The sequence below is a fragment of the Sarcophilus harrisii genome, chromosome 3, assembly GCF_902635505.1.
Source record: "Sarcophilus harrisii chromosome 3, mSarHar1.11, whole genome shotgun sequence".
NCBI classification, from domain to species: domain Eukaryota; kingdom Metazoa; phylum Chordata; class Mammalia; order Dasyuromorphia; family Dasyuridae; genus Sarcophilus; species Sarcophilus harrisii.
Genome location: NC_045428.1, coordinates 332,169,507 through 332,195,795, shown reverse-complemented (window position 1 = coordinate 332,195,795; position 26,289 = coordinate 332,169,507). Strand labels below are relative to the sequence as shown.

The following is a 26,289-nucleotide window of genomic DNA, read 5'->3' as shown; positions in this document are numbered from 1 at the left end:
TTTAGTGTCTAGGGCAGTTCCAGATTTAACATGCATGGAAAGAATGTAATGACAATTTTAAAAAGAAGTCTTCCCTGAGCTTATATCCCAAAGAGATCTTAAAGAAGGGAAAGGGACCTGTATGTGCAAAAATGTTTGTAGCACCCCTCTTTGTAAGTGGCCAGAAACTGGAAACTGAGTGGATGCCCATCAACTGGAGAATGGCTGAATAAATTGTGGTATATGAATATTATGGAATATTATTGTTCTGTAAGAAATGACCAATAGGATGATTTCAGAAAGGCCAGGAGAGACTTACATGCACTGGTCCTAAGTGAAATGTGCTGAACCAGGAGATCATTGTACATGCAATAACAAGATTATACAATGATCAATTCTGATGGATGTGGTTCTCTTTAACAATGAGATGATTCAAACCAGTTTCAATTGTTCAGAAACAAAGAGAATCAGCTGCACCCAGAGAGAGAACTATGGGAAATGAGTGAGAACCACAACATAGCATTTTTACTCTTTCTGTTATTGTTTGCTTATACTCTTGTTTTCCTTCTCAGATTTTTTTTCTTTCTTTCTAGATCTGATTTTTCTTGTATAGCAAGATAACTGTATAAATATGTATACATGTATTGGATTTAACATATACTTTAACATATTTAACTTGTATTGGACTACCTGCCATCTAGGGGAGGAGGTGGGGGAAAAGGAGGGGAAAAGTTGGAACAGGTTTTGTAATCATCAGTGCTGAAAAAATACCCATGCATACGTTTTGTAAAAAAAAAGCTGTAATTAAAAAAAAAAAGTCTTCCCTGAACCATCCTGTCAATAGCTACATTACCCATGCAGGTCTCACAGAGTATTTTGTCTGCTCTTTTCAAATGCATTAGGGAAAAAAGAGATAACTAAGTGGTGCAGTGGAGTCAGAGAGACTGGAATTTAAATCTAGCCTCAGATACTTCCTAGCTACTATGTGAGTATGAGCAAATCATTTAATCTCTGTTTGCCTTAGTTTCCTTACTGTGAAATGGGGATAGCAGTACCTTCATCACAGGGTTATTATGAGGATCAAATGAGATTATAATTATAAAGAGCTTGGCACAAGGCCTGACCCATAATAGATGTTAAGTAAATGCTTATTTCCTTTCCCTAATGTATTTATTATGAATCATTGTATATGAATTGGCAAGTCTTGATAATATGTAATTTTTATATTTTGGGGAACCTGAATCAATTCAATGATGGCCTGAATTATAAAAGGTTCTTACTATAAGGCTAACCTTACTTAACATGTAGTATTTTTCACAGACAAGAGGGATCTCTGCTGTATAATCAGGTCAATACATTCAACATCTGCTCTTTTTCATGCATGCAAAAGACTAGAAGATGCTCAGATTATGGTGATCCTACAAAGAGCCTTAGTCACCTTCAATATTGTTAACAAATAATGATTATAATTTATCCCATGAATGCAAGACAATTATATTTTAAAGAGTATGGGACCACCAAGAGTCAGAAAACAGGGGTTCATTCTATATCTGGATACTATCTATGGAAATTTTAAAAAATCACTTAAACTTTGTGTTTCAATATTACCATCTAGAAAAGGGTGGTGGTGGTGGTGGTGGTGGTGGTGGTGATGGTGATAGTAAGAACAGTAATAACATTTGCCCCAGCTAACTCATGGTGTGAAGTTTTCATAAGTAACACTTTTTTCTGAAGGGTCTTTACATTAGGTTATCACATATATGATTCACCCTTTTACAGGACTACTAACACTGACAGGCCTAGAAGGAAAGAATGTCTCCAGCTTGTGCAACCACCTCTTTGGGTCATATTTTTTGATTTCCCCCCAAAAGATTAATTAAGTGCCTGCCTCAATACATTGGTAAAACATCCATATCCCCTTCTTTTTAGGAATTCTCAGTTTAATTCACAAGAGACATGAACCAATTTAAACAAACAAACAAACAAAAAGGCTTGAAACGCAATCAAACTATACAATGGGCAAGTATAAGGCTTAAGCAATATTTTTGTCACAGACAATAGTGATCAATTCAACAGATTAGTAAAACAAAATTTCTATGCCACAGCACTCCAAAATAATAATTCTACAGAGATATCATCTGTAGGGGGTACTCTATCTTTGGGCAGCTATTAGTTTTCTTCTAATACAATGCAAACTCTTCAAGGGCAAGGACCTTTTTAATTTTTGTATTCTCAGCACCTAACACAGTGGCTTGGCAACTTCTTCAGTATTGCTTAATGCTTCCCCTGCCACTTTATGTAGATATATACCAGCTGGAACCTAGGTTTAACCAAATGGAACAAGTGTAGTTCTGACCATGATCCAAATTTTGGAAATGAACTTTTCCAAATTTTACTTTCAAATATCTGTGAATATTCTTAGGCTCTACCAAATTCCTGATTATGCCTATATTTTGTATTGCCTCTTCCCATTTTAGTCGTAAGAGATACATAAGTTTTGAGTATTTATAAGTTTCACACTGGAGTGTACTTGTGTCTTCTCTGATGAGATTACGAACCCTTTAACGGGAGGGGTCAAATTGTGGTTCCCGATTGGCCATTCTCCTCCCCTCTTCACAAGAGCAGACATAAACCTTGGACTGAGCTCTGGCTGCTCCAGCAACAGGCCTGCTGTACATGTATGTTGCTGGCGGCTCGAGATAAGGTCTGGTCCCAGAGTCCAATACCAAGAGCTCAATTAGAAGAAAAGAATCTGTCAATAGAGAATGCCAAGGCATTGTTATTGGGATTTATGGCCCACTCCATGGGGAGGCTACGTAGAATGTGTGCAAAGTGAGCATGAATATGATTAAATGAAATCCTTACCCATGATGGCATTAGAAGAATTTGCTGTGATTCATGCACCATCGTTTAAAAACAAGATGAAGCCCTCCCTTCCATTATGCTGAGCCTTGGGAGTACATTCTTGGTCGATACACCTACCCTGACTGTAGAGTTCAATAAATCTCTTCTGATACTGTGTTAACTCAGCTCTGCTGGGTACTTCATCAATCTTACGTTGCAAAATTGCTATTTCTCGGTTTCTTCGAGCCTAAAGGCAAGGGAGGAAAAACACCATTTTGTAATTGGTCTTACGTGACCTACAGAATGTCAGAACAAAGTACTGTTGAAGCCCGTTAAGGGTGCTCTACAGGCACCTTCATAGATAATATGTTAAACTGTGTGACAAGCTGATAAACCTCAATGTGGGCTCTTGCCTTCTGACTTCAATCCAACAACCTCTTGTATTCCCACATGAGGATTTGGTCCAAGTTCAGTTTCACAAACTGAAAGCTGGAGTGATATAGTTTCCTCACAGAGGCCAAAATAGAGCACACACATAAATATATGGATACCATAGTAGTAAGGGCAAGCAGAGGGTGGCTAAAAAATGTAAAAGTCTAGGTGAAAGGTACAGTCCATCTTCACATTATTCTCATTCATGCATTCTACATTTCTAACCACCTTGGCCACCATCTTGTTATAGTCTGAACTGGACATTTCATTTCCCACTGCTGGGGCTTTGCACAGTTCTCCTCCCATGCCTGGAATAAGCTTCCTTCTCTCCTTTGTGTTTTAGAATCCCAAACTTCTTTCAAGGTCTGTTCATTTGACACCTCCTATGGGAATCCTCTTCTGACTCCCCTGGTTGTTTGTGCTCTATCCCTCCTCAAAGTATCAAGCACCTACATGACTATTATATACTCAATCCATGAATATATAATTTTACATTTGTAAACTCCTTTAGGGTGGAGACTATTTTTTGTTGTGTTTATATTCCTGTTGTTCAGTATGGTGTCTTGCCCTATATATATAATAAAGATTGCTGGATTGAATAATATATGTAAAGAACTATATTTGTGTCAGCTATTATTATTTTATTTAGTCTCTCTCTAGTCCAAAGGATACAGTAAAAAAATTTTTGGTCTGACCTTTAAAACTCATAATGTACCTTTTCAGGTTTGTCTTCTTTTCATCAGCTTTCTTCTTCTTGTCAAACATTTTCTTGCCTCTACATGTTTACTCAAATCTCTTGCTCTGCTTGAAATTCCCCTCCATCGCCCTCTCTGTCCAAATTAATCTTATAGCTGCCTTAAAGCTCAAGTCAGTCAGTCAGTCCAAGCAGCATTTGTTAAATATCCATTATGTTCCAGGCACTGTGGGATAAGTACTTCTTACCATCTCATTCCAAATCCTCTTCCTATTCTGGACTCATAACATTTATGTCCACAGCACTCATCTGGCACATATTGGATACATCAAACATAATGTCTACTGTTATGTGTTGCTTCTTTATACATGTCTTTTCTTTTACCAACTATATCTTAAAATTTTAATTTTTGGCATCTTAATAGTATCTACCATAGTGATTATACCTCTTAGAACAGGAAGGAATAAATGAGACAAACATTTCTTAACCTTTTCAGAATAACACTGATTTTTTTTCCCTTTGTTTTTTCAACTTACATGGTTACTACTCTCTACCTCCCTTAACATAAGTTATATATGATATAAGGGAAAGTCAGCCCTAAAAATCATACAGAATTCTGTCTCTGAAAGCGCCATAAAGGGACAGGCTGTGAGAGGGCAAAGGTGTCCTTCATGACATCAACTTTACATGATTAGAAATGTAACCCGAACATCTCTAAAATAACTTAAGTCATTTATCATCTATAAATTCAGCTAAGCTTCTGTTTAGTTATACTTTCATTCTGTGTCACCTCTTGGAGTAATCGGTGTGTGAATACTTTCATTTATTTTCCCTAAAATTATCACTTTTAACTTTCAAAGGGAGCTCTGGTTCTAATATCCCAGAATGTGATAAAGTCTGAATTCATTCAATGCACATTCATTATTTTCTAAATCTTGATCATCTTTTGTGTTATTTACAGACTCAAGTGGCCTGCTTTGTTTTAAATTAAAGTATATAAAGGATAGAAACTGATCCTTTTTAGTGACAAACCATGATTCCAGAAGGCCAACTCTACCCAATTTTTGACAAAGAAATAAAAGATTCAACATGTATGAGATACATTTTTCAACATATATAAAGGAACTAGTTTTTCTTTTTTGTAAGTGGGGAAAGAAAGTGGGACAGAGGGAAAGTGCTTGTTAATTTGAAAAGAAATAAAGGGATAGGGCAGATGGTTTTGTGAGACTCAGAAGACTGGAAATAGAGGGGTTTTTAACCATGGGACTATGAATTTTTTTGTTGTTGTTACTACGTGGACAACTATACTTCACTATCATTTGTTTCCTTTGTACTTCTATGTGTTTAAAGCATTTAAAAACCTTAATCTAAAAAAGATGTTGATAGACTTCACTGACCAGATTGCTAAAGGGATCCCTGAAACAAGAGGATAAAATCTTGTTCTAAAAATTCAGGACCCTAACAGTTTGGTTTTCAATCCAATCTCTAATTCCATTTAGAATTTTTTGTGGAGTGTGGTATAAGACATTTTTTAAAAATAGGAAGTTTTTCTCTGGGCAATTATGTTTTATACTTTCAAACACTGAATTATTGAGCTCTTTTATTTCTGAATCTCCTTTTGGCACAAGATATATGCCATAAACCTTTTTTTTTTTTTTTTTTAAATTCACACACTTTACTATGTGACTCCAAATATAAACTGATAAGTTTAAAATACAGCAGTCAGATTCTCTACAAGAGTTATCCAATTCTTAAATAATGTGACTTTCTAATTTCATCACAGGAAATCACATCTTGTCAATATTTTTCTACTTACCAGCAATAGACGGATTTTCTGAAGCTTTTCTTTCTCAGTTTTATGCTGTTGGTCTATAACTCTGGTGGGTTCCTAAAATGGAAAAATCCAATAGTAATTTGGGGAGAAATAGTTTCCACTCAGAAAAAAGGTAATATTTTAAGAAATATGTTACAACATTTGACAAAATGTGGCTTTCTTTGAAAAAAGATTAATAAATTTTAGGTGGAAACAAAAGGTGTCTTAGCACACAGAACTGAAAAGGAAATAATGGGCTTTAAGTTTTTAAGACTGAGTAGAGTAAACTGGTGGTCATTTGTCACCAAATCTGGGTTAGTTAACTTGGTTTTAGAGTGTAGAATTAATGAGATTAAGGCTGTAGGTTTTATTCTGTTTTATTACATAGCTACCAACTTACACATTTTCTTGAGACAATACTTCTGGCATATAAGGAAGAGATATATTCTCCTTATGTTAGGAAACTACGCTTAATTTCCTGTGGCTTTAAATTAGCATTAGACTTCATACTCTCACTGTCATAGCCTTTACCTTAAAAACTCCGGACAAATTCTTTTTAAATATAAGCTACTGCTACACACTAAACTGCTAACAAAACAATTAGTTTAGTTACTGTGTTTTGCTGATAATTGGTAAATGAGATATCATTATATTAATGAAATACTTAGTACTGCTACTTATAGAGCCACTGTTACAAAACCAAACATTGTTACTGAAGAAAGAATTCAAAAGTGGATGACATGTTGGAGAATGGTGGGTTTTGATTTAAGAAAGCCTATCTATAAACCAAATCTGTAACACAGTTATTAACAATTTAAAAGGATAAATATGAGAATATGGTATAAGAGAAAAACATTGAACTAGACAGAAGTTCAAGAAACATAGATTCTAATACCAGCTCTTTCATTAAGCAGTTATACAGTGACCTAAGTGACATTTCCCATCTTTGAGCCTCAGTCTTCACATCCAAAAAATGAGGTGGTAGGCCTAGATGAAGTACCTCAAAGGTTCTGTCCACCTTGAATAATGTCTTGAATAATATGACTATTTTTGTATTTGCAAACAAGGCTCCTCAGGGAACAGAAAACTTTCAGTTAGTTACAAAGAAGGAAAAACAAACCAGAGAAAGATCATTAGAATTGTTTGTGAGAAAGAAATCAAAGTGCATTTCAGCCTTCACGCCTCCAAGAGATCTTTTGAGTTAAAACTACTAGCATGACCAGTAAGCCTCTCAGACATTACAAGTCTCTGTTTGGAGGTAAGACCTGCTAAGAATTGAAGTGAACTTTATTAGATTCTCTCACATTCTTCTACTGGAGAAGGAAGAGTCTAACCATGATAAGAAGTTATTATGAATGTCTTGTGGCTTGGACTAGATACTAGAATTCAGATTGTTCTCCAGGCTCTAGTGAGATGTCTTTCATTGCTGGTGAACTCCAGGACAGTCATAATATGGTTTCTTCACTATTCTCTGGTAAACAGATGAATGCAAATTCAAACTCTTCTTTGTTCTCTCACAAAAAACAGTTAGCCATCTCTAGAGAAACACTTTTGTAATTGGGAGATGCTATGTTCTGTAGTATTATGTGAAAATTCTAAAGTGGATGAAACAAGTAGCAGACATCAGATACTCTCATAACTTTCCTTTTTTCTCATCCTTTAAAGCTGGTTGTGATAACAAGAGTTATCTGGTGACTTCTGGGTAATAGGTTTGAATTACAAAATCCATTACTGATTTTTTTTTTTTTTGCGATAAGAGAAGGTAGAGAAAATAGGGGTACAGAGTCCATGGGAGATCTCAACACAACATGAGAAGCATCAACTAGGAAATGACTAATTAAGTTATGATATATGAATGTAATAGAATACTGTTCTTAAAAAAATGTTATGCAGGCTGATTTCAGAAAAGCCTGAAAAGACTCACATGGATAAGAATTTATGCTGAGTGAAGTGAGCAAAACCAGGGGAACATTGTATACTGTCAACTGCAAGATTATCTGATGATCAACTATGACAGACTTACTTACCTCTTCTCAGCAATACAGAGATCCAAGTCAATTCCAGTAGACTTGGGATGGAAAATGCCATCTGCATCCAGAAAGAGAGAACTATGGAGACTGAATGCAGATCAAAGAATGCTATTTTCACTTTTTTTGTTTGTCAGCTTTTTCTTTCTCATGGTTTTTCCCTTTTGTTCTGCTCTTTCTTTCACAACATGATTAATATGAAGATATGTTTAAAATGATTGTACATGTATAACCCATATCATACTGTTTGTTGTCTTGGGGAAGTGAGAAAGGAAAGAAGGGAGAAAGAATCTGGAATTCAAAAATCTTAGAAAAATGAATACTGAAAACTATCTTTACATGTAATTGGAAAAATAAAATGCTATTGAGGAAAAAACTCAACCACATGGGAGGAAAGCAGTTCAAAAACTTGACTTTAGAGCTGTTATATAAACTGGCCAAGAAAGTAGAAGTGTCTTAGTAACAGAAAAGAAAGAAAATCCAGAATTCTGAATTCTAATTCAAAACAATTACCTTTTCATCTCCATCTTCTGATGTTTCAGCTTTTAAACTTTCAATATTCTGCTGGAGACGTGTCATCTCTTCCTTTGAAAGCAATATAAGTGTTTATGAACCATGAACAGCTATCATCTATAAGCAATTATGGAAATGACTGATAGAAAAGCCATATATCCATGCTCCATTAAGACTTTATCAGTAAAGTCATTAAAATGCTTGGATGGGAACAATATAGGGAATGATACCAGCCCCTATATCCTCATACCCTTTTCTTATCCATCTTTGAAAATCTCAAACTCCTTTAGAGTTCAGATTGAATCCTCCCTTCTATATGAAGGCTTTCTGAATCAACTCATCCTGTTCAGGTGTTTGGCTGGAATAGATATCCTCTGAAACAATGAGGATTTTATGAATTCTTGTAGTACTTATTAATTTGAACCATTCACTTGGCACTTGAGCTATATGGCCTAATTCTGTTACTTGTATGTATGTATGTATATATATCTTACTTCCCTTAGTAGATTCTAATTGCCTGTGGGGTACATATTTTTGGATTTGTTTTTCCACAGCATGCAGACACACAAGAGGCCTTTAATATATTAATTGAATGAATGAACAAACAAATGAATGAATAACGTTTAGAGTAAGTGACTGCAACAAGAGGCAATGCGGGAGGTAAGGCATGGGGAGAAGGGGTAGGACAAGCACAACACTTACTCTACAATGTGCTTTGAATTCTTGTTCCTGACTTTTCAGATTTTCATTCATAGCTACAAGTGTTCTTAAATTCTGCAGAATGCTGAAAAAAAAAAGACCAAGAAGATAACAGAGGAACTAACATTATTTCTTTCTGAAAAAGATCTAAAACCAGCTTCCCCAGTTACAACAGCCATATCTTTTATTTCATTCATTTCTCCAAAGAGTACCCTGCATATAGAGCTTTCTATCCCTATAACTGACTTTTATTTAGGTGAAAATCTAATTTTCCCCCTATTTTCTGATAACCACAGCTTATCATATTGCATCCAAACATTGTAAATTCAAGAACTTAAATCATTAAAACGAGGATGTCAAAGAGTTTCAGTAGTGCGGGATATTTAATCATACCAGCTATTCAATTACATATAGAATATAAAAAGGAATGAAAAATCTATCCTAGAGAGGAAATAGGTTTCCCTAAGACCATTAGGAATTTCTGATTTGGAAATAAAAATGTCAACTCTCTGACAATATTTATCCTAGAATGTAAATTGACGAAGGATAGAATAGTATAATGGAATGGACTTGGGAGTCAGATGACTTAGATTCAAATCCTGACTCCAACTCACACTGCCTATGGTTATATAACATCTCTGAGTCTTAATTTCTTCATCTGCATAAATAGACTAATAATACTTATATCATAGGGTTGTTATGAGGAAAATACAATTATAAACTGTGAAGTGCAATTAGAAATGTGAGTTACAGTTTTGTTATTGCTACAGATTATATTATTATATGCCCACTGAATATTCCATTGAAGAAAAAAAATCCATTAAAATCTTGGGCTCTTTGTTTCTGGGCCAGAATTTCCATGATTTTTTTTATTTATTTATTTTTGTTTGTCCTTCATTCTTTTTTTTTTTTTTAATTCAAGCTTTTTTATTTTCAAAACATATGCAAGGGTAATTTTTCAACATTGACCATTACAAAACTTTGTGTTCCAATTTTCCCCTCCCCCAGATGGAAAATAAATCTAATATATTACATATGATTTAAAAAAAAATTTATAATGTAGGTATCACTGCCATGTAGAGAAAATGAACTGGTACTTAACTACTGAGTCATCTCAATAAATAATAAGGGATGTCAATAATAAGCAAAACATAAGCATCATGAGAGACCCTTCTCTCATTTAAAACTAAATGTTGTAACTCATATATCTACAAAAAATAGAAATGTGCCTTCTCATAATTGGGCTAATCTACATTTATAATTCTACCCTTTATATGCAAAGAGGATCCAATGTTTGGGTTGTGGTTAGTTGTTTTTCCAGTGGCTGCAATAGGTCCTGTCAACTCTCTATTAAGGGCTTTTAGCAGGTAAAGACTGATAATCAAGTCAGGCTGATTTCACTCTTGATTAAGGACCACTGCAAGCTTACAGAACAAAGAAGAGGTACAACATGATCTTAGAATACATTAGAAAAATCAAACCAGTGAATTTTTGAAAGAAAAAATAATTAAAATGTCAGAGTAACCTTCCCAATAGAAGTCATGAAGATATTTCAAAAGATCCATTTTGTTACAGCATTCTCTCTACAAATGCAAGCTAAGTCTTTGATATCTTTGATATTCTTTGATTCTTAGGGGTTCTTAAAGCAGGGTTTACAACACACACACATACACACATGTATGTATGTATGTATGTATGTATGCATCTATCTTAACTGTATTCCAACACAATTGGTTTCCTTTGTCATCATATGTATTTTATTTTATGTATTTAAGATTATTATCATTAGAAGACATCTATAGGCTTCAGTAGATAACCAAGGGGAACCACAAAAAAAGGTTAAGAAGCTTACTTCCTTAGTAAAGAAATATTCTTTGGTTGGTGACCAACTTTTTGATAAGCTCTTCTGCACTAAGCCTGACTGGTCACTGGATGGCAGGTGCCAATCATGGTTAAAATCTTTTCAAACTCATAAAGACTCAAAAATTATGTCCTTCACTGGCACAGTCTTGGAGAACCCAGTGTCTTACTGAAGGAGGACTTTAGTGGACATGTTTTAGCCAATTTAAAATAATTTTAGCTCTTCAATTCTGAAGCAACCAGTGCCAAATGTGATTTTATTGGAAGAGAGAATTTCCAGTTTCCTATTCCCATTAGTATAGGGAAACTTCCACTCACATGGATGAACATTTGCACTTCAGCAACCAGTCTCTAAGGATTGCTTGGGGAACTAAAAAGTCACATAGCCAGTATCTGTCAGGAGTAGGTCCAAACTCCATATCTGACTTCAAGGCTGGCCTTCCATCTTTTGTGCTAAGATGTCTCTTAGGATCAGAACATATTAAAATCATCCCTGAAACTTCTGGCATGGTTTTGGAGAGCGAGAAAAGGGTAAGAAAGTAGAAGGGGCACAGGCTGGGTCCATGAAGCAGAATTGAATTAATAGCCTTATGTGAACAAAAACCATATCTTTAATATCATTAGTTTCATGCTCAAAATAACTAAGTGAACCAACCACTGACAATCCTATTATTAGCTTTCAGGGAAACCTAAATAAATTTAATAATCAATCTAGGAAGAAACTTGCCTTGGGTCAGCCTGGGATTCTATCTTCTCGAGGGCTGCCAATTCTTGGTCCAATTTCTCACTGTAACTTTTTACCTGTAGGAGAGAATGGCCACGTCATTTGCATGAGCTTGAGGAAGTAACCTCAAGTAAGGACCCCCTTCTCTCTTTGGCACTGTGGAACTAATAGAATTTGTTTCATTTTCATGTGAGTAACACCAGATTTGGCCCAATTTACCATTTTGCAGAATGATTTGGAAATTCTAGTCATTAAAAGGGGGAAGGATGACAGAATAACATTGAAAATTCCAAACCCATATTGTTTGTAACTCATTCTGCTAAGACTGAAAAGTGTAGCAATGACTTTATAAAAGCAGAATAACTAATGGATAGTGAATCAAATATAAAAGCTAAGAATACTTTCTCATTTCCCCAACTTATATAGAAAAAGTTATGAGATACAGTATGCCATATAAAACACTGGAATTAAGAGTCAAAGACTGTTTTTGAATTTGGGGTCATATCTAAATTTGAATTCTACCTCTGATATTTATTAGTTATAGATACTAGATATCACTCTCTCAGGATCTTAGTTTTCTCATCTGTAAAACAGGGTTAATAAGAATTGTAGTGCCTATTAAGGAACCATATATTCAGAGACAGAGGCATCTTAGAGGTCTCTAGCCTGACACTCTAATTTTAGAGATGGGGAAGGTGAAATTCTGAGAAATGTGATTTGGCCAAGGTCACAGAAGTGGTAAGTAGCAGTCGTAATTTGAAACCAGGTGATCAGATTCCAAATCCAGCATTCTTTCTCCACTGTTAAGTCCCAGATTTACCATAAGGAAAGTAATTGGTAAACTTCAGGAGTACAAATGGAATTATTTATTTTTTTTAAATATATGACTGGGGCATTCACTGAAGCAAAACAAATAGCAGAATGAAGACCACTATTTTTCAGCTTATATAAGCCAGGCTTTCAGCTAACTCCTTTTCTTAATTAGAAGAAAATGAAGGTGACAGTCTGATAGTCAGGAGAGCCAAGACCTACAAAGTATGCTCACAAGGAGACTGAGGCTCTCACTAGATCTGAGCTGGAAAAGAGATATGGAATGCAAATTTACCATGGACTAGTGTTTAGATTAGCCTCATTTAGCATTTACTTTAGTTGAAAAATCTGTACTCTATGATTCTAAAGCATGAGCTCTTTCTTTGTAATCCTAGCACTTAGCACAGTACTTGACCTCTAGAAAGTGATAAATGAATGCTTGTTAACTGGACTGTTAATTTTAATTATTTTAATCTTAGCATTATCTAGATCTGGAACTAAAAGAAAATAGAACTAGACCGTATGAGTCAGGAGGGTTGGTCACTAGCACCTATTGTCACAGTATGGCAGTCATAATGTTCTGGAGTCATTCTGCCCAGATATGAGAGAATGATGGGAGGTAATGTGAGAACTCCTGTGACATCATATGGTTGCAACTGACTGCCAAGATCCATGCTCTCCAGCTGCTGCTGTTTGGGGAATTCCATCACAGAGCACATTTGTTTTTTGATGTCCTTGAAAATGGGTCAAATGGAATATGGGATCTTTTGGAATTCTGCATTCTCTCAAAAGCAAGGGTACAGATACTGAAAGAAACACTTCTAAAAGCAGACAAAATCCGATACTTAAAAATAATTCTCTGTTATACATAGTTCATAGTGAGTAGGCTAGAAAGTGATTAAATCTGATCTTTTTCTAAACCAGAGACTCTTCTTAGAGGGATATTCTCAGATGCTGACAGGGTTATCATTAAAAAAATTTTTTTTTTCAAGACCATTTTTGATACAAAGCTTCCTAGCCCCACTTACTCTCTCCTCAGTCCAGAAACTACTTTTCTTTACGTAGGCTTTACACCATGAAGCAGATAGCTTTCTGTGTGGGGTTAATTTATACACTTCCTCTAGAATTCTATTCCCAAGGCCTCAAGGAAAATTATCAGGTATAACCCTCTGAGTCTGGGAAGGAATGTCCCACAGTTTCTAAAACATGTTAATTTTAAAAGTCCCATGAAAAAGGATATTCCAAAGTCCTTTAGTTATCTCTCTTAATTATAGGTTCTAATAATTTTCAACTTGGAATCAGGAAATTTCCCTCTATGAGCAACTTAAAAATCTTACTGCTTTAAATAAAAATAAATTTCTTCTCATTTGGTTGTCATTCGATATGGAGAACAGAGGCTCACCACTAATGAGCAAGTCCGAAAAATGTTGAAATCTCTTTGCTCAAGCTCCTAGGCAAACTAATCAAGCCTCCAAAATACCTACCAATGTTCTGGAAGAACAATACATGTACAACTGAATGATCTCAAAGACTAAGTCATTTTAATTTGTTTATAGAACAGAAATATTGTCGAACATTTTAGTTCACATTTCTTCCAAAACTTCAGGGACAAGTTTCAATTGTTTCTGGTACATTGAAGGAAAACCAGGGATCTGATGAGAATAATCAAGTTTTATTTCATCAAAGTTAAGCTAATTTTATAAGAAAATACATGTCAACCATTTTTTCTCCTCTTTTCTTTACCTTGGTAACATAATGAAGGAAAGCAGAGATCTGTGGAATGCAAGTTCTTGGTGGTAACCTCAGAATATCTGAAACCCAAAAGATCACTTAATCTAATATAAACTAATGTTATAGCTTACAATACACTATCCCACTTTTAAAAAAAAAATCACCCTATCAATTTTTTAAAAGTTAGAATATTCAATGATTCTACTTGATATATATGTATATATACACATATACATATACACACACACACACACATATATATATATATATATATATATATATATAAGAAATCTGACATCTCCACAAAATCTCCAAAAGTAAAAATTCTTTTCTCCTAAAGAATTTATTGAACTTCTTGAGGGAGGAAGGGTCTATGTTCTCTATTTCTTTTGGATGCCCAGCCATATGTGTTCTGAGGTTCTCTAGCCTAGCTGCCAATCTTTCTCTGTTCTGCCTCTCCAAACCCTACTGTTCATCTTTCAAGGCTCAAATACCACTTCTACAACCCCTTCTTTCTAGCCTCTAGTAACCTTTCCCCATTCTGGCTCACTACAGTACCCACTATCTCTACTACTCTCATTTGCAATATACTTTCTTGTAGTTATTTAGTTTTTTATAGGTTATATCTTATCTTTCTATCTAAACTGTAAACTCCTTGGAGATGAGAATCATACTTTGTAGCTCTCCTGTACCAGCTAATCCAATTATCTGCATAAACTTGATCATTGAAAATCAAATATGTGGCTGAACATCTCCCCTCCCCCAAAGCCAAGACAAATAAGAAACTTACTTCTGAAAGTTTTGTCTTTGCTTCATCATATTTGACTTGTAAATCTGCACACTTGGCCTGTAACTGTAAAAGATACAAAAGTAAGAAAATCAACAGAATGGTTTGCACAATAATGATACCTTTCGAAACATTGTAATATCCTCATTACAAATAACAGTCACAAAACCTTTCCTAGCAGGTAGATTGCATTATTGTACCCATTTGGCAGAAGATGGCCAAGGCAAAGAATTTTATATGACTTACTCAAGATCACGGAGAAAATTAGAAAAAGAGCTCAGACTCCTTGACTCTCATGACAGACAGTGCTTTTTGAACAATGTCATTATGACATTCTAAAAACAAATAGGAGTAAAAAAGCCTTGGAATCATTTGATCTGGAATGAGGTCAATGAATGTGTCTGTAGGTGAATGAAGAGATTATTTTGAGCTGTTTTGGAAGGACAGCCCCAAGGAGAGACTGTTGGGGTTGTTGGGGCTGTTGGGGCTATGCTCCCAAGATTATATACTTGCTCCTTGCAAGTATACTTGCATGCTGTCTCCTCCATTAAACAAACAAAATAATACAAAACTCAACCTCCACAGAATACTTTTTTCTTTTTTTTATAGCCTACCTCTTTCTGCCATAACAACTAATAAACTCCCAAAACATCAGCATTAAAAGGGATTTTTGGAAATAGCCTAATCCACTTCCCCCACCTTTAAAAAAAAAAAAAAGATAAGGAAACTGAAACTTGACTTAACCAAAGACACACAATGAGTTAGTAAGACCAGAACCTAGATCTAAAGATTCCTAGATCAGTGTTCTTTCCTAGGTACTGGACTGTCTCAGAGAAGATGGAGAAAACTTAATCTGTTTCAGGTGTTACTGAATGCTTTTAAAAATAATCAAAAGATGATCAAGAGTTTGACCCCAGGAAAATGAATGAACAACAAACCACAAAAGACAATTAATAAGATCACAGTTCTGGAGTTGGAAAGACCCTCAGAAACCATCCAGCCCAGCCATCTTATTTTATAGAAAGACCCCAAAAGAGTAAAATTTCTAAGGTCATTTAGGCTGTATATGCTCAAGGCAGGATCTGAGGCCAAGTTGCTGAATTACAAAAATCAGGAGTCTCTCCATGACACCATACTGTCTCTAAACTCAATTAATCTGATTGATCATGAAACTACAATTTTAGTTCATTTGGAAAAAATTTTGCTGATTAACTACTTATGACAGATGGGCTAGACCAGATGGCAAAAAAATATGCAGAATTTCATCAAATCCAAGAAAAAGATAATTCTGTTTAGAATTTTTTCAAGGTTGCAACCTTTTGTTGACATAACATTTTAAGTAGTCACTGGACATCATCTCCTACCTTCTCCATTAGAAGAATACCCTCTGCACAAAAGAGGATGTCCTTCACAAAATGATTTTAGGAAATGTGCAAAGAATCCTTTAAAAGTTGATTCTCTAAACTCAGCTACTATCAAACTGATCTTCCTAAATTATAGACCTGTCACACCCCTCTTTATTCAATATTCAATAAACTTTATTCAATAAACTTCCTTTCTATTATCTCCAAAATAAACTATAAAATTCTCTTTGCTCTTTAAAACCTTTGAAGTATTAGCTAAGATCCCAACTTCTCTAAGGAGCCTTTCTTCATTGCCTTAATGATACTGTAGTTCAGTTTATCCTGTATATAAGCTTGTCTGCACATAGATTTTTGCATGATGTCTCCTCCATTAAACTATGACTTTCTTAACAGCAGGGACTATTTTTTGCCTTTCTTTGCATCCACAATGTTTATCACAGTACCTGGAATATAATAGGTACTTAATAAATATTTGCTGACGACTATATTTGCAATTTAAGTATTTACTCTCTTGTAAAAGTGAAATGAGTAGCTAGGAGGAGGCAGCCAGTTGGTGCAGTGCACACTGGCTCTGGAATTCAAATCCAGCTTCAGACATTAACTAGTTGTATACTCCTAGAGTTTTTTTTTTTTTTTTGGTAGAGTGAGGGCCCTACAGAGGGGAAGAAGAATTCTGAGATGCTAGAAAGGTCTTAGAACTGACCTTATTTTTAAGTTGAATGCGTTAAGTAAAGTTAAGATTTCAAGGATCCATGAAAGGAATAACAAGTGAACATATCATTGCTTATTCTCCATCCTTCTTTTTTCATTCTTGATTATCACTATCTTGAGGGAAATTTTCTCATTATAGTGGAGAGAAACAGAGGGAGATAGAGGAAAGAAATAGTAATAAAGAGGGGGTAAGAGCGAAAGATGAATAGATTATCTCTGTGCTCCACATTGCCTTTCCTGGACAGTTCCATTAAGTTTTTTTCCTTTTCTGTTCTTATTTCCCTAAACCTTCCATCAATCCCTAGTCTTCTAATACTCCTAATTATTTTGATTTGCCCCTTTCTGGTGCATTTCCTGTAACTTCCTTCTTTTCTATTCTCTAATTCCTTATCTAGGACAGCTAGGTGGTGCAGTGGATAGCCAAATAGGCCTGGATTCTGGAAGACCTAAGTTCAAATCTGGCCTCAGACACTTACTAGCTTTGTGACCTTTCTGAAGCCATCCTGTCTCTCGGTTAGATAACTATCTTCCAGGTAAAGGATTACTTATTAGGGAGGACTTCAAGAAATTTTGCCAGTAAGGATTAAGAGAGAACTTCCTCTCTAATTATCACAGGATAATCTGTTTCCCTTTTCCTTAGAGATGGACAATGGAGACATCCTTTTACTCCTAGGGGATAACCTCTTCTTCCCATATAACTTGGAAGACTTCAGTCAGCTTCTGTATGAGCAGTGGATTCCCTGCTTTGTAAATCTCAACTGGAATAAAATCAATACCAAGTACTTTGCCACATGAGAGGAGCCCAATGACATTCAAAACCTCTTCTTCACCTGAAAGTTCGGCTAGAGAGGACTTCAGCATTGAGAACAGTCCATTAAGAACACTATGAAAGGGTTCAGCCCATCTTTTCAGGATCAGATCCGCATCAACTAATCAATGTGACTACATCAGCAATGAGTATTTGAAATGCACCATAGGTTTTTGGTCCATAAATAGCATTCAGGGCATGATAAAAGTATTCTGAATTGTTACTTTAAGGATAAAACAGAATTTCAATTGCATTCTTACTGAGGTAAAATTCTGTACCTCTTTAAGTTTTGCTTTCACTTTATTTTTGATGGAATTAAACTCTGCCTTCTTAGAGATGGATGAACTCTTGTACTGGTAAACACTATGGAATTCCTTTTTTGTTTGTTTGTTTAGTAGCTTCTGAATTTCCTTATCATGTCTGTCAAATTAATCTTGTTATTTGCAAGTGTTTTGGGCCCAAATGAATAAATGTGATATTGTACACCAAATATTTGAAAACTACCTATACCTAACATTGTTACCAACCACATGTTGGCTCAGCTTTCTCTAAGTTATAATAAAGTGTTCACACATGGAGAAGCCCTCTAATATATTCACATTAAGTCCCTTGGTAGTCATCTTGCTTTGCGGTAACTACTTTTCTTGAATGTGAATGTGGTTGGATAGAATAAGTTCATGATTGGTCCAGTATTCTGTACCACATATGGGCTTTATCATTCTCACATCCTCTCTGTCTCTTCTCCTTACACAGTCTATTAAATGCCATTATTTTCTGCAAAGGTGCATCTGTGAAGTTTTACCGTGTTTAGATAAGGAGAAGACAGTCTTGCTTGAAGAAGAGCATGAGATGGATAAATCTGTTACTGCTGTCTCTGACTCCATTCCTCCCAAGGCCCTCCAGCTGTGTCTGGTAGTCTGTGCCTATTTTTGGCATCAAAGTCATCCAACATTATAAGCTTGTTCTTTTTAAGTATATGAATGATAAGGATCTTTGGGTCTTCATAAAATTTTTCTTTGACCTCATAAGGATTAGTCACTGATGACGATGGCACAGCACTTTCCTTCACACTGTAATAAGTCTGTCATTCGCTCCTTTTTTGCCAGCTTCACAGCACTCACCATCACTGTGGCCACTCCAGAAAACCTGTATCCAGCTCTGACTTCAGTAAGCTGGTCTTTGTTGCCGGTCTTGTTTCACTCAGGGTTGCTATCTGCTGGGTTTTCTTACAAGAGCTGTTCATCTTTCAGACCTGCTGGATTTTGTTGTTGTCCATAAGTGTGCACACATTCATGTACTAATGGTGAGCAGAATCATCTTTGCAAAGTTGTGTACATTTTTCTGTGTTTCAAATCCAAGGTGGGATCCCTGCCTGTTATGATAAGCAGGCCAGGGGTGGGTGCATTTTCTAGCCCATTCCTCATGCCAGAAGGGGAGCAGTGCGGTCCTTAAGAAAGGCTGCCTAGTTACCTTGGGGCTGCTGAATCCCCCGGCTGCTTCAGCCTAGTGAGAAGTCTAGCAGCTGCTTCAGGGTTGTTGGAACAAACCGCTTCATCTGCCCTTTCCTGAGAGAAGTCTTCACATGCTGGGGTAGATACTCCAACTCACTGATGGCTTTGAGGACTCTCATTTGCCTCAACCTGGTTTAGCCTGTCTGCAGAAATGGTTTACCCCACAAGTGCAGGTTGGATGAATCAGATGGAGAGCCCTCACACCAGAGGTATTAGCTTTCCCTGAACACTTGTACATCCCACCGCTGGGCTGAGTCTTGCTACTGATTGGCAGTCAGGTTAAGGTATAATGAGATGTGTTGGACACTAAGGGTAAAGAGGAGTCTAGGTACTCTGAAGAGATTCCTACCAATAGTCTACCCTGGTTATAATTACATAATGTATGCCAGGGTTTTAAAATCTAGGATCTACACTCATTTTAAGCATATTCTGATAATTACATTGAAAGATAATTAATTTCATTTGGAATCCAATGTATTTTATGCATTTAAAAACATTCCAAGAAGGGATGCATGAACAAGTTAAGAAGCCATGGTCTACGTAATCATATGAAGATCAGAAATAGCCTTCAAAAAACAAATTATTTCTAAATAAATGACAACACTCCAGTGAAATGTGGGGTTTATAACTTCTATAAAATTCTGCTGCTTAAATCAAATCCCAAACCTCAGACAAATAATTCTGAGAGTGCACTATATTTGACTTAAAGCAAACTTCTAGATCAAGAATTTCTGCAATGATTTTTGGAAGCTATCTTTCATAAGAGAATAGCTCAATTAGCATTCAAAAAGAGTTTGAAAATTAATTCTGAAACCTAATTTATCTAATCCTGCTTGTGTGTTAAGTATTTTTTTGAACAAATCATTTGTGCACACATATTTATCTTTGACAGGATAACTGGTCAGTAATGGAAATGAGATTTTCTCCAAGCAGAGAGCTGACTCTCTGTCTAAACATATTACCAAATGGGAAATGACATACTCATAATCCTTTCATCTTAATCCATTTCTTCTCTGACCATTCTGGGAGGAACTGTCACATTCCTTCCATTTGGAGTGTAGTAGTGAAAGCTTCTTCAAACACAAAGATCTTACCAGTTAAAGAGAAATTTGAATAAAGGAATGGTTGATTTTGGACCAATTGTTGTAATTACAACTTTTAAAAATGCTGGATGAGTAACAATGAGAAATGTACGAGTCTGAAATACAAATGTGAGCATATTTTGGTAAAAATTGTTACAGAAATAAGTGATGCATTTTTTTCTTCAGAAAAGAATTTTCTCTTTCCCATGGTCCTATGCAAAAAAGTATTTTTCATGACACTAGCAACTAACACACATAATAAACTTCTTCATCCCCTTACATATTCATTACTTTTCAATAAGAAACTACTTTGATAGCATCCTGGGTACCAACGCCTAACCACAAGATCCTCCCACTATTCTTTTCCCCATGTTCCATACCCCTTCCAGTATCTTTTTTCATATTTCCCCTCACCTTATTATCTTTACATTTTTTCTCTCTCATTTTTGATAGTATCCTTGTCCCTTCTCCCACCTCTTATAGGATGGTAAATAAAATATCCTAGCATATAAAATTGTAAAGAGACTAACCTCTTCTAGAAGTTTGGTTTTCTGCTGAATCTGCTTGTTCAAAGAAGCAATTTTTCGACGATGTTGTTGGGTCACTCCCAGTTTTTCTGGACTTGGTTCAGCCAAAAGCTCTGACTGCTGTTGGTAAATAGGAGGAAAAAGACACAGTCGCTAAGACATTCTTCAGTTGTGCAATTACACATTCCACTGTTATTAGTGGAGAATTAGGACTTCTGGGCTGTCAACTGGAGCACAGGGAGAGCATACCATAGGAGTTTCCTCTGTAAAATTCCGATCAATCAATCAACAAGCATTTAAGCATCTATATGCCAGGAACTGTGATGGCAGATAAAAACCCAAAGATAAAAATAAACAGTCTCTGCTCTCAAGGAAGTTTACGCTGATTTTCTTTTGAGGGGGAGGGAAAATTAATATGCAACATGTACACATATATGTATTTACAATTATTCAATATGAAGTTAAATGCTCTGAAGATGGAACTACTAAACTCCTCTCTCCATGAGGTACTTCAAAAATCTTAGAAAGAAACACACAAGAAAGGCATAACAATGTTCAACTTCAGTAACAGTGATTCTGTGACCTGTCCATGTCACTTAATATAATTACATGTCTCATAGGTCCAGTCCACCTTCCTCCCTCCCACTCCCAAATCATATAACTGAGTCATTGTTACCTGTCAATTAAAATTCACAGAAATACATTAAAATTATGCAAGATAATGTAAATTTCTTGTCACCATTTGGCTTCCACGTGACAAAATAAATCAAAAATCTAACTGAAGGAATACACTGACACTCTTATTTAGTGTACAAAATTAATCATTCAATCAATAAGCTTTTATTAAGATCCTATAACCTACTAGGTGATAGGGGTACAAAGACTAAAACAAAACATTCCCTGCTCTTAAAGAACTTACATTCTGTCAGGAGACAAAAAATTTACACATGTATAAGAACTGCCTGGTTGAGAAGCTTAAACTCAACATGGACAAAATGAACTCATTATCTTTTTCCTGAAACTCTCCTAACTTCCAAGTTCCCTCTTATTGTCCCAGATACCACCATCCTCCCAGTAACCCACATTAAAACCTCAGTATACCCCTTGTTTCCTCACTCTCTCACTTCCACCTCATATTCATATATATATATATGTAAAAATATATATATCATATCCAAATCTCTCTCTCTCTCTCTCTCTCTCTATATATATATATATATATCAAATATACCCCTTTCTCTTCTGACTTTCCTGCCACTCTAGTGTAGACCCTCATTACTCATTACCATTACATTATTAATAACTCATTCCTCATACTCCATTTCCCTCCCCTACTCCAGTGCATCTATCATTCAGATGTCAAATTATCATCCTAAAACACAAATATGAATCTCGTTCAATAAACTCCAGTGCCTCCCTATGCCTCCAGGATCAAATATCAAATCCTCTAGTTTTGAAAGTATTTTATAACCTAGCCCCTTCCTCCCTTTCAGTCTTTTTATCTTACACCTCATCTCCCACAAAACATATTTTGATCCAAAGACACTGTCCTCCTATTTCTCTTACATACAGCTCTTCATCTTCCAACTCTAAACATTTTCACTGCTTGTCCTCATATCTGTAACCCTGTCCCTTGTCATCTCTACCACCTGGCTTCCTTCAAGTCCAATCTTCTGCAAGAAGCCTTTTCCAGACTTCTTTAATCTTAGGCTTTAGAAATTATCTCCAATTTACCCAGCATATATCTATTTATACTATAGCTACTAGCATGCTATTTCTCCCTCCCTCCCCCATTTAACTCCAAACACCTCCAGGATAGGGATTCTTTTTTGCCTTTCTTGGCATCCCCAGTGCTTACCACATAGAAGGTATTTAGTAAATGCTAGTAGAATGATGAAATTTTGGAAGGAGCCGTTAGCAGTTGGGGAGATGAGGAAAGGCCTCATGAAGGAGTTGATGTCTGAGCTGAACTTTGAAGGAATTCTAAGAGACAAAGAGGAATATAATATTTTAAGCATGAATTGAAAGTCTATGCAAAGGCAAAAAGATGAGAGATGGGATGTTTTATATGAATAGCAAGAAGGCCAGTTTGACTGCACTTCAGAGTATGTGAAGGGTAATAATGCATAAGGCTGGAAATGGAAGTTGAATCAGGTCATGAAGGACTTAAATGGCAAATTTATTTGTATTTGTATTGTATTTTGATTTAGTTTGTATTTAATCCTAGAAGTAAAAGAAAGACTTGCTCCCTTTCTTATACTCACTGGGATCTATTACCCTCCTCATCACCCTTTTCAACAGTAGTTGCACTTTCAATCAAATAATTCACTGGTTGAGCTGGTAGAGCTAAATTACTCATTGCTCCCCAGTGCCACTTCCAGGCTCCCCTTTAACCACCCTAGATTAGTAACTTTCCTCCTCTGAGGTTCATTCAATATGTATTTAACATCCAATTAATTCTGATAACCATTTGACTTCTAGTATATACCCTTCTTTCCCCCAAAAGTTTAGGACCTGGCTCACAATGTTCCTCTCTTCCCCAACTCCTCTAGTGATCTCTTAATTGCGGCATCTAATAAACTTTGCTCAATCTTTACCCTTCCCAACTTCTGCAGGCAGTTACATAGCTAATCACCTTTTTCTTCTTGTTACTTTTTTAAAATGAGGTATCTCTTACTATTTCTTCTTGAAGAGTTTTATTTTTGTTATACAGGAATGCTGACGATTTTACATTCTTAGATCTACTTGTACCACTGCTTCTATCTTCTATATGTGTCTTTGAAAAATCTAGGCAGGCTGAAGTTTCCTATGCATCCAAGCCTATTTAAACAGTTCTCCCATTTTCCCATTTGAAGGAACATAAAGATCTACCTCCCATTTTTCCTTCTCAGAATTGTCTTGTTGAGAGCATTACTCCTTGATTTCACCTCAATAATACATATAAAGCTGAATTTATCTCTTTGCATTAAGACCTTTAGTTCAATTTATTACCAATATTTAGTGAACTTGTATATAGACACTTTGGGCCAGGAGTATTATTACTGTTCTTCTTGAATTATTTCATGTGAACCAATGAGTATCTCCACTGCTATTCTTCATTTTACACTGGTTTGCTAATTTTCTGTTGCATAAGTATTAGTCATTTTAAGTAGTTACTTTTCTCCTTTCCTCCTTCTCCCTTTTCATTTTAAAGTGCTCTTATGAACAAGTATATCTCTAAGCAAATTTATAAGAAGTAAAGTAAAAGTTAAAATAGTAAGTAAAATAAAGATAATTAAATTCAGACAAATTTAAAAGGCAGGCTTAAAAAAGATTGGCATTAACATCAAAGTAAACAAATATTTATTTAATTTTTCTTAATAATGATGATAATGTTACCAGTAAAAACAACCATTTTTAGTGATTTACAGTTGCATTAGATCATCATAAACACCTATAAAAGTAGGTAAAGTAATCATTATCATTTGACTAATGAAGAAATTGAGGGTTGACAGGTCAATTAAAATCACCTAAGAAAGAAAGAAAAACAGAAAGAAAGAGAAAAGAGAGCAAAGAGAAGGATCAGACTGGATGGCCTGTTAGGACTTACAAGTTTTAACATTTTATATGATGTAAGTATTTATTAAACTAAAACTTCAGTAATGCAAAAGAGAAAAAAAAATCTGCAGCGTACTTTATAATACAATTTTTTTTTTTTTAACAGTTATTCCTATAGGGAGATGACAAAATGAGAGAGAAAGCAGGGATGCTGAAAGTATTTTCACCATCTATTTTGGTCAACCAATTATTCATTATTTCTTGAATAATTTAGCAGCATCATTAGTAGATGATAAATTATCATGGCCTAATAACTCTAGAGGTGGGAAATAATCAGCAGGGCATGACTGCATAAAGCTGTCAGGAACACTATTTCTCTATCTCCTGGGATAATGCATGGTAAAGAAAACGGAAAAACAAACCATCTGGTATTCCACAAGTTTTATTCTTCAAACGTGGGACTCTGGGAAATGCCAGCTTATGCTTGCCTATCAACTCCTCTGGGGCAGTTGAAAGTTGGCTCTGCGTAACAACTGCTCATGGAACTTGTCAAAATATGGTTAATTCTGGACACAACAAAATATTCACAGAACACAGGGCTGGGATTGGAGGAGGAAGAGAAAGTTAAGAGAGACAGACTCTGAAAATGAAAATAAAAATAAAATTGGGAGGAAAAAGTCCCACCAGGCCTTCAAACCAATTGTCAACAATGTCAATTAAAATTCATCATTCATTATACCATCATCATTTTTGGCCATGTTCCTATGCACCAAAAATTTTAATTCGTTAGTTTTCAATAGACATATGTTGAATACTTTTGTTTCCTTGTAGTTTGTCTCAATTTTTGCTTTTAACATCCAATTTCTATTCACTGACTCCGATTTCCAAAGCCCTTAGAGTATCCTTACTAGATTGGACTCTACAAACAGAATTATATAAGCCTCATAACTCATGATTCATTAATACTTGGAACAGAATTTCCAATTCATTGGGCTCACCCCTACACACAATATGTCCCTCTATTTGAGTGCAGGAGTTAGTCTTGGATTTATTGCTCTATTTGTTTGTCTAACTTTAGATTACACTGAGTTTTGCCAGGCAGGGACACTTGTTTCATTAGAATTATTTCCTTCTCTGGTCTTTTCCATCCTGCCCTTCTTGCTCAATTTTCATTCATTTCAGTTCTGAGGGATCAGAAAGCAGTTCAGGGCAAAGTACCAAGAAAATACAAGCAGTGCTATACTCATCATAGTCTTTCCAGCAAACACACCATGGTCCAGGACTTTGATTTAAGTCAAAGGCCCTCAGGCTATACCACCAAGTTTGGAAAAGAATTTTCTTTTATAACAAAGGGATCCTCCTCCCCACCAGCAGCCATCTGGGTTTCAGAAGAGAAAAAGCCAGAGGCGAAATGCTTTCATTTGGGCTCCCCAATCCTTTTCACCCAAAGATTTCCCAAATGTACTGACACTGAGAAGATGGCAAAAACACCAAATAGAAACACTAATCATTCCAATGTTACTGATAGGAAAGGAATCTAAAGAGAAAATTAGAAAATCAGGAAATTTTCTCTTTCCTTCCAATCCACTCCATTAGGACTCTTTTTTTCTCTTCCCTTGTATAGTAGTCATAATATAAATTTGCATTCATTTGAATGTTTCAAAGCATAGTAAAAGCATGACTTGTTTTTATTGTGTTCTAAGCCATTTTCTTTTTTCTCTCCTTCCCTCCCCAACTAGACTGCCAGCTTCTTATCTTTTTGAAGATAACATCCATTGTACATTATACTGAGCTAGAAGCTGATATAGAAACAAATTTTAGATGAGACTTGTTTTT

At 35.6% G+C, this 26,289-nt stretch overlaps 1 protein-coding gene across 2 annotated transcripts in view; it reads right to left on the bottom strand.

Annotated features, from left to right (window-relative positions):
• Positions 1 to 26,289, bottom strand: part of CCDC93 (coiled-coil domain containing 93) — a 116,759-nt gene that overhangs the window by 24,474 nt on the left and 65,996 nt on the right. The window contains exons 12-18 of one of the 2 annotated variants that reach the window (XM_003763798.4): positions 20,920 to 21,036; positions 14,917 to 14,979; positions 11,589 to 11,662; positions 9,005 to 9,086; positions 8,303 to 8,374; positions 5,766 to 5,837; positions 2,962 to 3,070 (exon numbers count right to left, since the gene is read on the bottom strand). In XM_003763798.4, coding sequence (XP_003763846.1) covers positions 2,962 to 3,070; positions 5,766 to 5,837; positions 8,303 to 8,374; positions 9,005 to 9,086; positions 11,589 to 11,662; positions 14,917 to 14,979; positions 20,920 to 21,036 — 589 coding nt within the window. The remainder of the gene's footprint in view (positions 1 to 2,961; positions 3,071 to 5,765; positions 5,838 to 8,302; positions 8,375 to 9,004; positions 9,087 to 11,588; positions 11,663 to 14,916; positions 14,980 to 20,919; positions 21,037 to 26,289) is intronic. The other variant, XM_031959979.1, reaches the window with a different exon arrangement.